At 54.2% G+C, this 12,390-nt stretch overlaps 2 protein-coding genes across 2 annotated transcripts; one reads left to right on the forward strand and one right to left on the reverse strand.

Annotated features, from left to right (window-relative positions):
- Positions 1-1,790: 1,790 nt before the first annotated feature.
- Positions 1,791-3,130, reverse strand: LOC111144245 (testis specific serine kinase 6). The gene has a single exon (XM_022498464.1). It carries the CDS (start codon positions 3,065-3,067, stop codon positions 2,246-2,248), a length of 822 nt encoding a protein of 273 aa, XP_022354172.1. The 5' UTR covers positions 3,068-3,130; the 3' UTR covers positions 1,791-2,245.
- Positions 3,131-3,667: 537 nt separating this feature from the next.
- Positions 3,668-12,374, forward strand: LOC111143867 (NADH:ubiquinone oxidoreductase subunit A13). Its single transcript, XM_022497854.1, has 5 exons — positions 3,668-4,002; positions 10,202-10,280; positions 11,447-11,518; positions 11,888-11,957; positions 12,180-12,374. The coding sequence occupies exons 1-5, from the start codon at positions 3,909-3,911 to the stop codon at positions 12,297-12,299; spliced, it is 435 nt and encodes a 144-aa protein (XP_022353562.1). The 5' UTR covers positions 3,668-3,908; the 3' UTR covers positions 12,300-12,374.
- The last annotated feature ends 16 nt before the right edge of the window (positions 12,375-12,390 follow it).

The raw sequence follows: 12,390 nt of genomic DNA on the forward strand, positions 1-12,390 counted from the left end.
CAACAAATGGAACAACTGCCCCAATCCTTGAGGCCTTGTCCCCTCTGAACCGATCAACAGGTCTATGGCCATGGGGTAGGAAGAACCCAGGCCCCATTGCTCACACACATTAATCTACAAATAGAAAAAGGCACATCCCATACCCAAGGCACTAGGATTCCTTGTGACAAGAGCAAGGAGGGAAAGAACAGTGTCAGGGAAGAGATGACTTAAACCAAGTCTGGAATAAAGAAACTGGTAAGTGGTGCAGGAAATGGCAACAGCCAGTGCAAAGGCTCAGAGGTAAGACCAAACTTGTCGGGTCAAGGACAAGGCAGGCAGTGTAGCTGGGCCACAGGAAAAAGGGGTGAGGATGTGGGTTTCATTCTGGGTGTAGTGGGAGCCTCAAGAAGGCTCAGGGTGTGGTCTTTCAATGAACCACACAGCCCTTCCCTACAACCTGGAGGATAGATTCCTGCCTCCATTTTCCAGGTGCAGAGTCCACGGGATGGTCCAGACCAGAAGAGGCATCCTCCTTAGTGTAAACCTGAGGGGTTGGGTTTTCTTTCTTGACTCAGATGTGAACCAGCCAGGACAGGAGGCTAGTCACTTCCCCTCTCTTAGCCTCAGTTTCCTCATCTGCCTATTCAAAAGCGGTTAGCGAAGAGCTAGCATTTACTCCCCAGGGCACCTGAGAACACAAAGGGTGAGTGAGCAGGAGTGGGGAGTTACCAGACCCACAAGATGGCCAGCCTCCTTGGAGACTGTGTGGGGCTCCGACATGGGTAGAATTGGGGCTTAGACATCGTCAATGCACCCCCAAGTGAGAGCTGCTGTCACCAAACCCACTAACTTCATTGCAACAAAATAATCCCCAATCTCCCCCAGGCCCTGTGGGGTCCCCTCTTCAGACATAGACTTTTACCTCTCCACCTCTTCTTCCTCCCTGTCCATTCCCACTGTAGGACTTTTCGTGGCATTCCCCAAACACACCAGCTCCAGTGTATCTTGGGAACACTCAGAACACGTTCCTTCTGCTGTTCTCAGTGTCTGATTCTCTCAGGGTTAAGCTCAAATGTCTGTTTCCGTCCTTCCTTGGTCACCTGCCCCTCCCCTCACCCAGCATTTAGCACAAATTACAATTCTTTTCTTTCCACGCTATTAATTTTTACTTGACTTTTCACTGGTGTCCTCACTGAGGGCAGGAATAGATCCAACCTCATTGTGGAGTCCCAGAGCTTGGCACACAGTAGGCATTCAATAAATGCATGAATGAAGAGAGGACTGAAGTAACCATCTTGCCCAGAAGACTCATGCCCCCACTCTTTTGACTCTCACCCGCTAGACAACTTCTTTACCAAGGAAGGGCCCTTACTAAGGAGAGCTTCCACCACCTCCACACCCCACTCTAGCCATATTTACTTTCAAATTCCAGATGTGTTCTTGGGCAAGTATCACTTGTGTGAGCCTCAATTTCCTCATCTATAAACTCAGTTTCTGTTGAGACAGCTCCCCCCCCCCCCCCCCCCCGCCCCCAGCTCTGTTCCATTCTTAAACACGGGGAGGGTGCTGGGATCCTTGCTCCCAGCCCTGCATCTCTATTCCCAGGGCCATCATGACCCCAGCACGACCCTTAGAGTTCTTTTGAGACTGGAGAGCCCAAAAGTTTAGTTTGAATCCTCCCAATTCCTTTTCGAGACCTAGAGCTAGAACCTCTACAAGTCTTTCTCTACAATGAGGCGCTACGCCTGACTTCCGCTGGGGGATGACCTCCCACCCCTACTTGGTAAAAGGGGGCCATTGTTAGAGGCAGGTGCGAGGAAGAGCGAGTTTATTGCAAGTTCCAAGGAGGCAGCGCTCGGACCGTGCCTTCCCCACCAGCATGCGCGGGTGACTAGAGAAGGACGCCCTCCACACGTGTCCACTCCCTGGCAGCTCCTCCAGATATCCACCGCCTGCCCACAGCCATCGCTCATTCCGCGCTGGCGCAACGCTTCCATTTCTTCTCGTCCCTTCCCCTCCCGAGGCCTTCTCTTGGAGAACAGAGGAAGCGCTTGCGCCCTCCTGCTCTCGGGATCTTGGGGAGAGGAGCTAGATTCTAAACAGGGGCGACTACGGCCCCAGCCATCCAGAGTCAGGAAAAAGGGGGAAGTGCGCGTGCGCAGTGGTGCATGTCGGCTTCGCGAGAGTACGGAAGCGCGCTTCGCGCGCATGCACTGCGCTTGCGCAGTGCTTGGGGCGGCGGGAATGGCTGGAACCCCGGCTTCTAGCTGGAGTCCCCAGCACGCAGCCAGCCGTTGCGTGCTACCTGGCCCGCTGAGGGCCTGGCAGACGGGCTGAACTGCAGCAATTCTGCGATCAGGGCCTTGCAGCGCTCTGACAGCTCGAGGCCATCGGGGTAGAGGACGCCGCGCTTCTGGCGCCTGGGCAGACCAGCGATGTCCGAGTCGTCGAAGGGCATGCACCCGGTGACCATGACGTAGAGCACGACGCCCAGGCTCCACACATCGTACTTCTTGGGGTCGTATGGGATACCCAAGAGTACCTCAGGAGACGCGTAGGCGGCCGAGCCGCAGTAGGTAGTGCTCAGGTCAGGATAGCCGTGTGCCTGGCGACCAAAGCCAAAGTCAGTGAGCTTCACGCGGCGCTCGTCGGGGCTCAGCAGCACGTTTTCGCACTTGAGGTCACGGTGCACCAAGTGGTGGTCATGCAGGTAACGCACAGCCCCAGCGATCTGCGCAAAGAGGTCGCGCGCCTGGCTCCCGGGGATGCGCCCGTTGCGCTGCACTGCCTGCAGCAGGTCGGTGGCAGCCGCCTCCATCACGATATAGAGCTTCCCATTGCACACCTCGATGAACTCGAAGACGTGCACGATGTGCGGGTGTCGCACGCCTCGAAGGATGGACAGCTCGCGTGGCAGAAACTTGTTGACGAAGTCGGGCGGCGCGCGCCGCCGGTCCACCACCTTGATGGCCACTGTGCCCTTGTATTTCTTGGACGTGGCCACCTTCACCTTGGAGTAACTGCCCTCGCCTATCGTGCGTCCCAGCTTATAGCCGAGTTCGCTCAGAAGTTTGTCGCCCGACATGGTGGCGCCTGGGGCGCGCGGGGAGCAGGAGGCGGCTGCTGTCGGGGGGCGGCCGGACTCCAATCTCGGGCCTAACCCATGGCGCTTGGCACCTGCACACCCGCACCCCCATGTGCCCACTCCCGGGTCCCCGCCGCAGAGGTGCCTTTTATTGCCCAGGTAACAATTTCTGCCTTGTGAAGTGACCACGGGCGTCACCCCGCCTCCGGGTGGGGGGGCCCCCTGGACCCCGCCCCACGGGGCCCCCCAAGGCCATCAGGCTTTGTGACTCATAATCGCTCTGAATGGCCCAGTTCACATGAGAGGCTATTAGCAAGGGGTCCCGACCACCACTCGGGAGCAGAATCCGTGCCTGGCGTTGGGGTGGCTCCTCATGACTCGAAGCTGAGCAGCAGTCGCCCCCCGGCCCTGGCCATGTGGAGCCTTGGGACGCCCGCAAAGGGGAGAAAAAGAGAGAGGGAGTTTAACTTGGTAACTCGGTGACCCGGCTCCCTCAGGAGCTTGGGGTCTCTGAATGGCCTCAGGACCACACCAGAGGAAAGGTGTACGGGAGGTCCTTTAGGGCAAGAACCCGGGCGACCAGACGGGCTACAAGCGTCTACACCGACTGAACCAAGCCCCGTCTAAGAGAAAAGATAGGGAATCCTCGGCTGCAGCCCCGCCGCCCATTGGAGTCCTGGACCTATTGCCCTAGCTCTCCTTCACCGTGGGATAGCTACACTAGCGTCCCAGATGCCCTAGTCCCGCCCACGACATGCGCAGTACTTTCAGCCACACTCATCATGGCGACGGCCTCCGGACGTAACTTCCGCCCGCGGCCGGAAGTTGGGGTCCTGTGAGCATGGCAGCATCGAAGGTGAAACAGGACATGCCCCCGCCGGGGGGCTATGGCCCCATCGACTACAAGCGGAACCTTCCGCGTCGGGGACTGTCGGGTCAGTGTCGCAGTAAGCCGGGGTGTCAGAGTTGGGGCTTCGGGACGCCGTGACGGGGGTGGGGGTGGGGTCGCCGGGGAGTCTCGCGGGTCTCAGTTTCCGCCGCGGTGTGACGGGAGGCGGAGCCCAGGCATCACCGATGGCTTCGGTAGTGACGAGAGTAACTGTTGGTTTGTCGAACGCTTACTGAGCTTTGTTTTCTTCACAGAACAGTCTGGAAGGTCGGTCCCCTTAATCCTTTCCATTCTGCGATTGGTTAGATCAATGTAGCTCGTGCCCCGAGCCCTCGGCCACACTTCCGTTGCATAAGTGGGGAAACTGAGGCCCGAGAGAGGCTGCTACCTGCCCCCACGGCCACCCAGTGTAAAACTCATGCTGGATCCGGAACATTAAGGGAATTTAGGTGTTCCTCCCTGTAGTACCTACCCGCGGATGTCCCAGGAATGTGTATTCTTAAAATTTTCAAATGTTTTAAGTAACATTTAAAAGTTTGCTGTTGGGCTCAACACAGAAAAATGTAAAAGAAAAAAAAAAGTAGAAGGGGCATATGCTTTGCACCTAGGGTTAACAGAGAGATACAAAATTTTAAACAAGCATGAATGCATTTCCCATAACTCGTCATACTTTACATTTATTGTTATGCACATGTGCTTCAATTTAAAAAAATGTACAGGCATGGTAAAGAATTCAGACTGTGGGAAAGTATCAGGGGGAAACTCAAGCTCTTCCCAGGCCCTCAGCTTTTTTCTCAGAACAGCAGTTGACAGACTTTTTCTATAAAGGGCCAGATAAACATTTTATGTAGATGGTCTCTGTCCACTGCTGCTCCTTTATTTATTTTTTTTTTAAGATTTTATTTATTTATTAGAGGGAGAAAGCAAGCATGAGAGAACATGAGCAGGGGCAGGGGTAGAGAGAGAGGGACAAGCAGACTCCCCACGAAGTGGGAAGACTGTAGTGGGGCTCAGTTCCAAGACCCCCAAGATCACAGCCTGAGCTGAAGGATGTTTAACCAACTGAGCCACCCAGGCGCTCTTCCGCTGCTGCATTTTCACAACTGTTTACCAACCTAAAAGTGTTCTTAGCCCGAGGACTGTTACAAAAACAGGCTTGACTCATCCCAGAACGCACTGAATGAAAATGTGATCTGAATCTCTTCAATTTCTTTTCTCAAAGTGTGACTTAACACCCAGGCCAGTGTGCCCATCACGTGTTCGGCTTGAGGTCTGTTGATACATGTGCACCTTGTGACCTGTACCCAGACCAGACTGCAGAAGGGTCCCAGCCCCTGAGCCTCCCTGGGCTCCTCCTAGTCAGCATGTCTCTTTTTTAAGTCACAATGTGCTCTTAATCCCAGTCCTCTTCCAGTTCATGACATGGTAGTGTCTCCCATGTGCCATCTAGACCGTTATCTAGGGTTGGGCTTCCTAGTTGCACCCCTTCACACCAGCTTGCATTGTAGCATATGCAGACCTGCCCCCTGGCTACAGTGGGGTGAGGAGGAGACCCCATCTGGTGGCGTGGTCTTTGTTCTGTCCCTGCATTCAGCAGTTGCTTGTTGAGTGTGCATGTGGCACTGAGTCCTGTCTGGAAGAGCTCACAGCCTCGCAGAGGAGATGAATGTGTCACACCAGAATTTCCTATTTTGGCAAGGCTCCAGCTCACCAGGGTCCGTTTTAGCCAGGGTGGGCTGGAAGGACTTCTCCGAAAGTCCCTTAAGTGGAGGGAACAGCAAGTGCAACAGCCCTGCTTTCCATCCTGCACCCCGTGCTACTCATCTGTCCTGTGCTCTCCTCCATATGTCCCCATGGCCCTCTCCCCATTAGTCCTACCCTGCTCTGCTCCTGTAAGGCACAAGCCTGGCATCCACTCCCCTCTTCTCTGCCCAGATCACTCACCCCTAGAGTCCTAGAACCAGCAGAGCTGGCTCAGACCACCTTTAATCCCCACTGCTCCCGAAGTGACTGCTACCTCCATCTTTTCCATTCATTTCTCTTCTCTCCACTCTCGTGCCCAGAGGGTGGCCCTTTCTTTGTTTCCCTTGCGTCTTTAACTTTTTTTTTTTGAAATTCACAGACCATACCATATAATTCACCTATTTCATGCATACAAATCACAGATTTTTAGTCTGTTCACAGTTGCATAACCATCACCAGGATCTAAATTTATAACACATCTGGGGCACCTGGGTGGCACAGTCGCTTAAGTGTCTGACTCTTGGTTTTGGCTCAGGCCATGATCTCAGAGTCATGGGATCAAGCTCCGTGTGGAGCTCTGCCATCACAGGGGGTCTGTTTGGGTTTCTCTCTTTAGCCCCTGCCTCTCCCCCTGTGTGCGTGAGCACATGCGCTCTCCCTCAAATAAATCTATTAATAAATCTAAATAAGTAAATACATAAATTTATAACAGTTCCATCACTCCAGAAAGAACCCCAAATTCATGAGGAGTCACTCCCCATCCTCCCTCTCCCAAACCCTGGCAACTAGCAGTCTGTTTTGTGTCTCTATGGATTTGCCAGTTCTGGACGTTTCATATAAATGGGCTCCTATTCTATGTGGCCTCTGGTGTCTGGCTGCTTTTACTCAGCAGGACGTTTTTAGCGTGCATGGTGTAGCATGTCTCAAAGCTGCTTTTTTTTTTTTTTTTTTGGTTGAATAATATTCTTGTATGAATGGACCACAATTTGTGTATCCATCTACCACTTGATGGACATTTGAGTTGTTGCCACCTTTTGGCTGCTGTGAACATTACCGTGCAAGCTTCTATGTGGGTATATGTTTCGGTTTTCTTGCGGGAAAATTTCACCTAGCAATAGCATAGCTAGGTCATATGCTAACTCCACATTTAACGTTTTGAGGAACTGCCAAGCTGTTTTCCAAATTGGCTGTACTGTTGTACATTTCTTCCTGCATTTATTTTACAGGATTTCCAGTTTCTCCACATCTGGACAACACTCATTATTTTCCTTTTTTTTTTTAATTCTAACCATCCCAACGGGTGTGAGGTGTCTCATTGTGGTTTTGATTCGCATCTCCGTGGTTACTAATGATGTTGAGCATATTTTCATGTGTTTCTAGGCCATTTGTATAGCTCTTAGGGAGAAATACCATCCAAGTCCTTTATCCATTTTTTTTTAAATTGGGTCATTCAACTTTTTTTTTTTTTTTTTTTTTTTTTTTTTTGAGGGAGATAGTGTGCAAGTGCGGGGTGGGTGTGGGGAGTATCTTAAGCAGGCTCTGTGCCCAGTGTGGATCCTGGTGCAGGGCTTGATCCCATAATGCTGAGACCATGACCTACCTCAGCCAAAACCAAGAAGGGGGGATGCTCAACCAACGTAGCCACCCAGGTGCCCCAGGGTGTTCATCTTTTTTATTACTGAATTTACAGAATTCTTTATACATTTTGGTTACCATTCCTTTATCAGAGAGAGGATTTTCAGAGACTTGTCTTCCATTCTGGAGGTTGTCTTTCCGGCTTGTTGGCGGCATCATTTGTAGCACAAAAGTTTTTCATTTCAGCGAAGCCCAGTTTGTCTATTTTTTTTTTCCTTTTGTCACTTGTGCTTCTGGCATCCTAGCTAGGAAGGCATTGCCTCATCCAAGGTCACAGAGACTGACTAATCTGTTTTCTAAGAGTTTTATAGTTTTAGCTCTCAAATTGAGGTCTTTGATCCATTTTCAGTTAATTTTTGTGTATGGGGGAAGAAAAAAAGCACACTTTATTCTTTTGCATGTGGCTGTCCACTTATCCAATTTGCTGAAAGACTATTCTTTCCCCATTGAATTGTCTTGGCACCCTTGTCCAGAATCAATTGACCGTAAATGTGAGGGTTTATTTTTGGACTCTCAGCTCTGTTCCATCGATGTACATGTCTATCCTGATGCCATGCCGCACTGTCTTGTACACACAGCTGTGTGTGAAGTCTGAAACTATGAAGTGCGAGTCCTCCAACTTTGTTGTTTTTCAGAATTGTTTTGGTTAATCTGGGCCCTTGAATTTCCATATGAATTTCACAATTGGCTGCTCAGTTTCTGTAGGGCAGGTAAAGGGGGAAGGTTGGAATTCGGATGGGACCCCCATTGAACTGGTACCTTCGTTTGGGTCGCGCCGCCATCTGAACAAAGTTAGATACTGAAACTGAACACAGGATGTGGCCTGCACCCACTCCTGGGCGTGACCATAATCAGCCTCCCCCACCGGACTGACAGGTCCTGAAGCACAGACCCACACTGAGGGTCTGGGGTCTCAGCCTCTCCACTGTCAGCAAGAAAGAGCCGCACGTTCGTAAAGGCCATTTTTTTTTTTTTTTTTAAAGATTTTATTTGTTTATTTGACAGAGAGAGATCACAAGTAGACAGAGAGGCAGGTGGAGAGAGAGAGAGAGAGAGAGAGAGGGAAGCAGGCTCCTTGCTGAGCAGAGAGCCCGACGTGGGACTCGATCCCAGGACCCTGAGATCTGACCTGAGCCGAAGGCAGCGGCTTAACCCACTGAGCCACCCAGGCGCCCCAGTAAAGGCCATTTTTGTCTTGGAATTGATCTTACATGTGGGCCACATGTGGGTGCCTGGTGTGAAGACAAGGGGTCTCCATGAGGGTAGCCCAGGCCGATGCCCTGGGGATGGGTCAAAAGAAGAGGATCCCAGGGCTTCTCTATAGCTACTGAAAAGAAAGAGGCAGCTCTTCTAGGATGTTCTGTCCGGCACAGGTGGTCAGCCATGTGTAAGAGCCATAATTGCGTTGGGAGCTGGTCCTAGGCACTCGAGCCTCCCAGGAGAGGTTCTCCCTCTGTGCATAGGAACCAGGGTGCCCTCGCTGTCCTGCCCCCTGTAATATGGAAATGTCTTACTCTGAGCTCATGTTTGTTTCATTTTGTTTTGCTTTTTAAAGATTTATTTATTTATTTGGGAATAAGAGCACGAGCCTGGAGGGAGAGGCACCCGATGCGGGGCTCGATCCCAGGATCCTGAGATCGTGACCTGAGCCGAAGGCATACGCTTAACCAACTGAGCCCCTGAGCTAATGTTTTTAACAGGCTTGACTGAGGAGCTGAAAAATCTAACCAGTTTCTTATGCATCTCTGGGTCCAGCAAAGGTGCCAGAAAAACCGTGTGCTGAACTGAGCTGAAGAAGAAAGACGAGGACAGGGACAACAGAGGCTCCCTGCAGGCTGCGAGCAGGGCCAGGACTCCCAGAGCCCCTTTGCCCCCCCTGTCCCCAAATCCTAGGGAGTGGCCTCACCCACCATTTGCTGGTCATTTCCTAGGTGTTAACTTGAGCTCAACCTGGCCGAGCTTGTCCGTTTTTCCCAGCAACCATGAGACCCATCCCGGGAAGAGACCACAGCTTGAAAGATTAGAGGGTATGGGGTGAGCCGGCCCCAGCCAGGCCACAGGCAGCTAGGGCCTCCATGAAGACCGCAGCAGGCCCACAGCCTGTCCATCAGAATTACAGTGCAGGTGCCTGCTGGTGTCAGTAAATATTCATGGCAGCCTCTGTCCCCTGGTGCCCAGGCAGGGGGCTCGATCTGCTGGGCCAGGAGGCAGCACGTCAGGAATCCCATGGGCTGCTGCGTGGGCCCCGCAGGGGACTGCCTGCCTCCCGCAGCCCATCCAGCCCCCTGTGGGCAGCACTCAGAGGAGTGGCCCAGGCAGCCAGGCGCCACCGTGGAGCTGGACCCAGCAGTAGACACCATCCTGCCCCGTGGAAGCACCCGCCAACTGGGAGCCAAACAACCTTCCACAAGATCGTGGGGTGGCGGCCACCCAGCCATGAATAGCAAGACCCTCGGGCTCTCCTGCAGTCCCTGCCCACACTGTACCTTCTGGAAACTGTTCCATGGTGGGCAGAGGTGTGGCGGCTGCAGCTGCCTCCCTTGTCAGAGAGAAGCTGAGGCAGCCTGGAGTCCCTGCCCACAGGCTGGGGGAACGGACTGAAGAGTGGTCTGCAGTTTTGGAGGAGGGGGTCCAAGGGAAGGGGCCGGTGGACATTCCACGGGGACAAAAAAATAATAATCTGAGGAAATATGCACTAGAGACAGTACTGGCCATCTCTAGGAGAAGGTCACTAATTCTTTGACCTTATCCTGCGTCAGTGTTTCTGGTGTGTTTGCACGGCAAGTGGAGTGCACGTCCCAGGAAGAAGCTGCAGAGAGCGGCCTGTCCCGCGGGCGGGTGCTGACTGGTGGCCTCTCCCCCCACAGGCTACAGCATGTTCGCTGTGGGCATTGGGACCTTGCTGTTCGGGTACTGGAGCATGATGAGGTGGAACCGCGAGCGCAGGTAGGCCCCAGGCCTCCCCGGGCGGGATGCCCCTGGTACCCGTGGGGCCCTTCCTCAGCCCCTGGGGACTCAGGAAGTGGGGACCTGGACTGAGTCCACTTCTGAGCTTTCCACTGAAGAAAGGACTCGTAAGCGAGGAGCTCTTTGCCAGATGTCCCTTGGCCTCCGCTGCTCAGGAACCGAGGGTCTGGATTAGGACGGCGCATCAGGTGGAGGTGGATGGGTGGGCCCAGGACGTGTTCTCCTAGTGCATTTTTGCCAGTGGTAACCAGGCAGTGAGGACAACAAAGGCATAGATGGTGGTCGTGTCAGCACGTGGGGCCAGAGGCACCAAGGCAGAGGGTGGCCTCCGTTTGGACTCTGGCTGCTGCCTCTCAGCTGCCCTGCCCCACCCTACCCCGGTGTGCTATGTGTCCTCAGCACCCGCTTGAGGTCACCTGCCCCCCACAAGTCTGGGAGTCCCTGAGGGTAGTGCTGGAGAAGGCCCCCATGTGTCAGGTACTCGGCGTGGGGTACACTCAAACCAGGTCCGGCTCCCCAGGACCATGTGCAGAGGTCTGGCCACTGGAGTGACAACTGTGTGGCTGTGATGGGGGCATCTGCTCCTGTGGGTCTGGAGGAGGGGAGGGGGGAGGCTGACGCTCATCCACACCCTTCCCCGTATGGCTGTGAGATTCCTGGTGATGAGGGGACAGGGCCAGGGGCCACCTGCTGGGCCACATCGCTGGGTGCCACTCCCGCAGCATAGATGTGGCTGGTGGCTCAAAGACACGGAGCTGTCTGCCCTGGGCTCACACTCCAGGGTTATTTTGACATGAAGAGGATACGGTTTTGAAGGCCCAGAGTCGGGTGATGAAGGTCCCATCCCCTGTCCCCGGTTCACCACAGTCATCAGGCCAGGGCTATTTTTAGGATTAAGAAATAAAGTTTTTAACTGGGAAGAAAGTGTGAAGCCAGCAGTCTTGTGGATCAGTGCCTGTGCCAGCTGCGTGCCTCCCCGCCCCCTCCGCCTCTCATCCTGTGGCAGGTAGAGCTCACTGCCAAGCCCTGCCGCGCTCACTTGCCTCTCCTCCAGCCCCCTTTCCCACGCGTCACCCTGTGGGGCTGAGGCCACGTCTGCCCCCAGCTCCAGCCTGATCTAATCTGTTGGTTCTCGGGTTTTGCAGGCGCTTGCAGATTGAGGACTTTGAGGCCCGCATCGCGCTGATGCCACTGTTGCAGGCAGAGAAGGACCGGAGGTGGGGCCACTGGGACCAGGGTTGGAAATTCGCAGGCCTGAGTGCCCCATGCTGCAGTGCAGGACCTGGCCGGAGTGCATATGGGGACTGACAGCTGTGTCCTTGCATACGTGGGGCTGCCGTCACCCTTGGAGAGGGCCCCAAACTTGACTTAAAGTGGGGACCCAAGGGACAGAATGGGAAGGTTCCCTGGAGGAGGAGACATTGAGGTTGCAGCAGGAGGACAGTAAAGTTTGTAGGGGGAAGGAAGGGACAAGAGGAGACAGCATGTGCAGGGCTGGCAGGGGCAGGAGGTGATGGGGAGTGGAACAGGGAGGGGCCCCTTGGGGTGCTCAGGCCTGTCCCCCACCTCTCATTTCATCCCTGCAGGGTCCTGCAGATGCTTCGAGAGAACCTGGAGGAGGAGGCCATCATCATGAAGGATGTGCCCGACTGGAAGGTGGGTCCTGGGCAGGGAGGGCGGGGGTGCCGGCCCCCGCAGAAACACAGCCCCCCATGGGAAGCCTGAGGCTGAGAGGGGTCCTGGGGGCCAGGCATGAGGAAGGGGAGACAGCAGCTTTTGGTGTAGACACAGTGGCCACCAGGCCTAGTGGGGTCCCCCTAGGCAGTGTGGGCCTGAGGGGGTAGCTGCACCCTCACTTACATCCCGCCGTCTCCACAGGTGGGTGAGTCTGTGTTCCACACAACGCGCTGGGTGACTCCCGTGATGGGCGAGCTGTATGGGCTGCGTACAAATGAGGAGATTGTGGACGCCACCTATGGCTTCATTTGGTACACGTAGGGGGCCGCTCCCCTTGGACCGCTTGGACCCCTGCACCCTCCCCACTGGGAAAGAATAAATGCTCTGGAGACCTGCCTGCCTGTGTCCCAGC

Source organism: Enhydra lutris, unplaced genomic scaffold (genome assembly GCF_002288905.1).
Source record: "Enhydra lutris kenyoni isolate GAN:26980312 unplaced genomic scaffold, ASM228890v2 scaffoldscaffold10, whole genome shotgun sequence".
In the NCBI taxonomy this organism is placed as follows: domain Eukaryota; kingdom Metazoa; phylum Chordata; class Mammalia; order Carnivora; family Mustelidae; genus Enhydra; species Enhydra lutris.

Coding starts and splice junctions, on each gene's coding strand:
- LOC111144245 (XM_022498464.1), bottom strand. CDS start 3,067: ATGTCGGGCGACAAACTTCTGAGCGAACTCGGCTATAAGCTGGGACGC.
- LOC111143867 (XM_022497854.1), top strand. CDS start 3,909: ATGGCAGCATCGAAGGTGAAACAGGACATGCCCCCGCCGGGGGGCTAT. Junction 4,003..10,201: donor TCCGCGTCGGGGACTGTCGG/GTCAGTGTCGCA, acceptor CTCCCCCCACAG/GCTACAGCATGTTCGCTGTG. Junction 10,281..11,446: donor AGGTGGAACCGCGAGCGCAG/GTAGGCCCCAGG, acceptor CGGGTTTTGCAG/GCGCTTGCAGATTGAGGACT.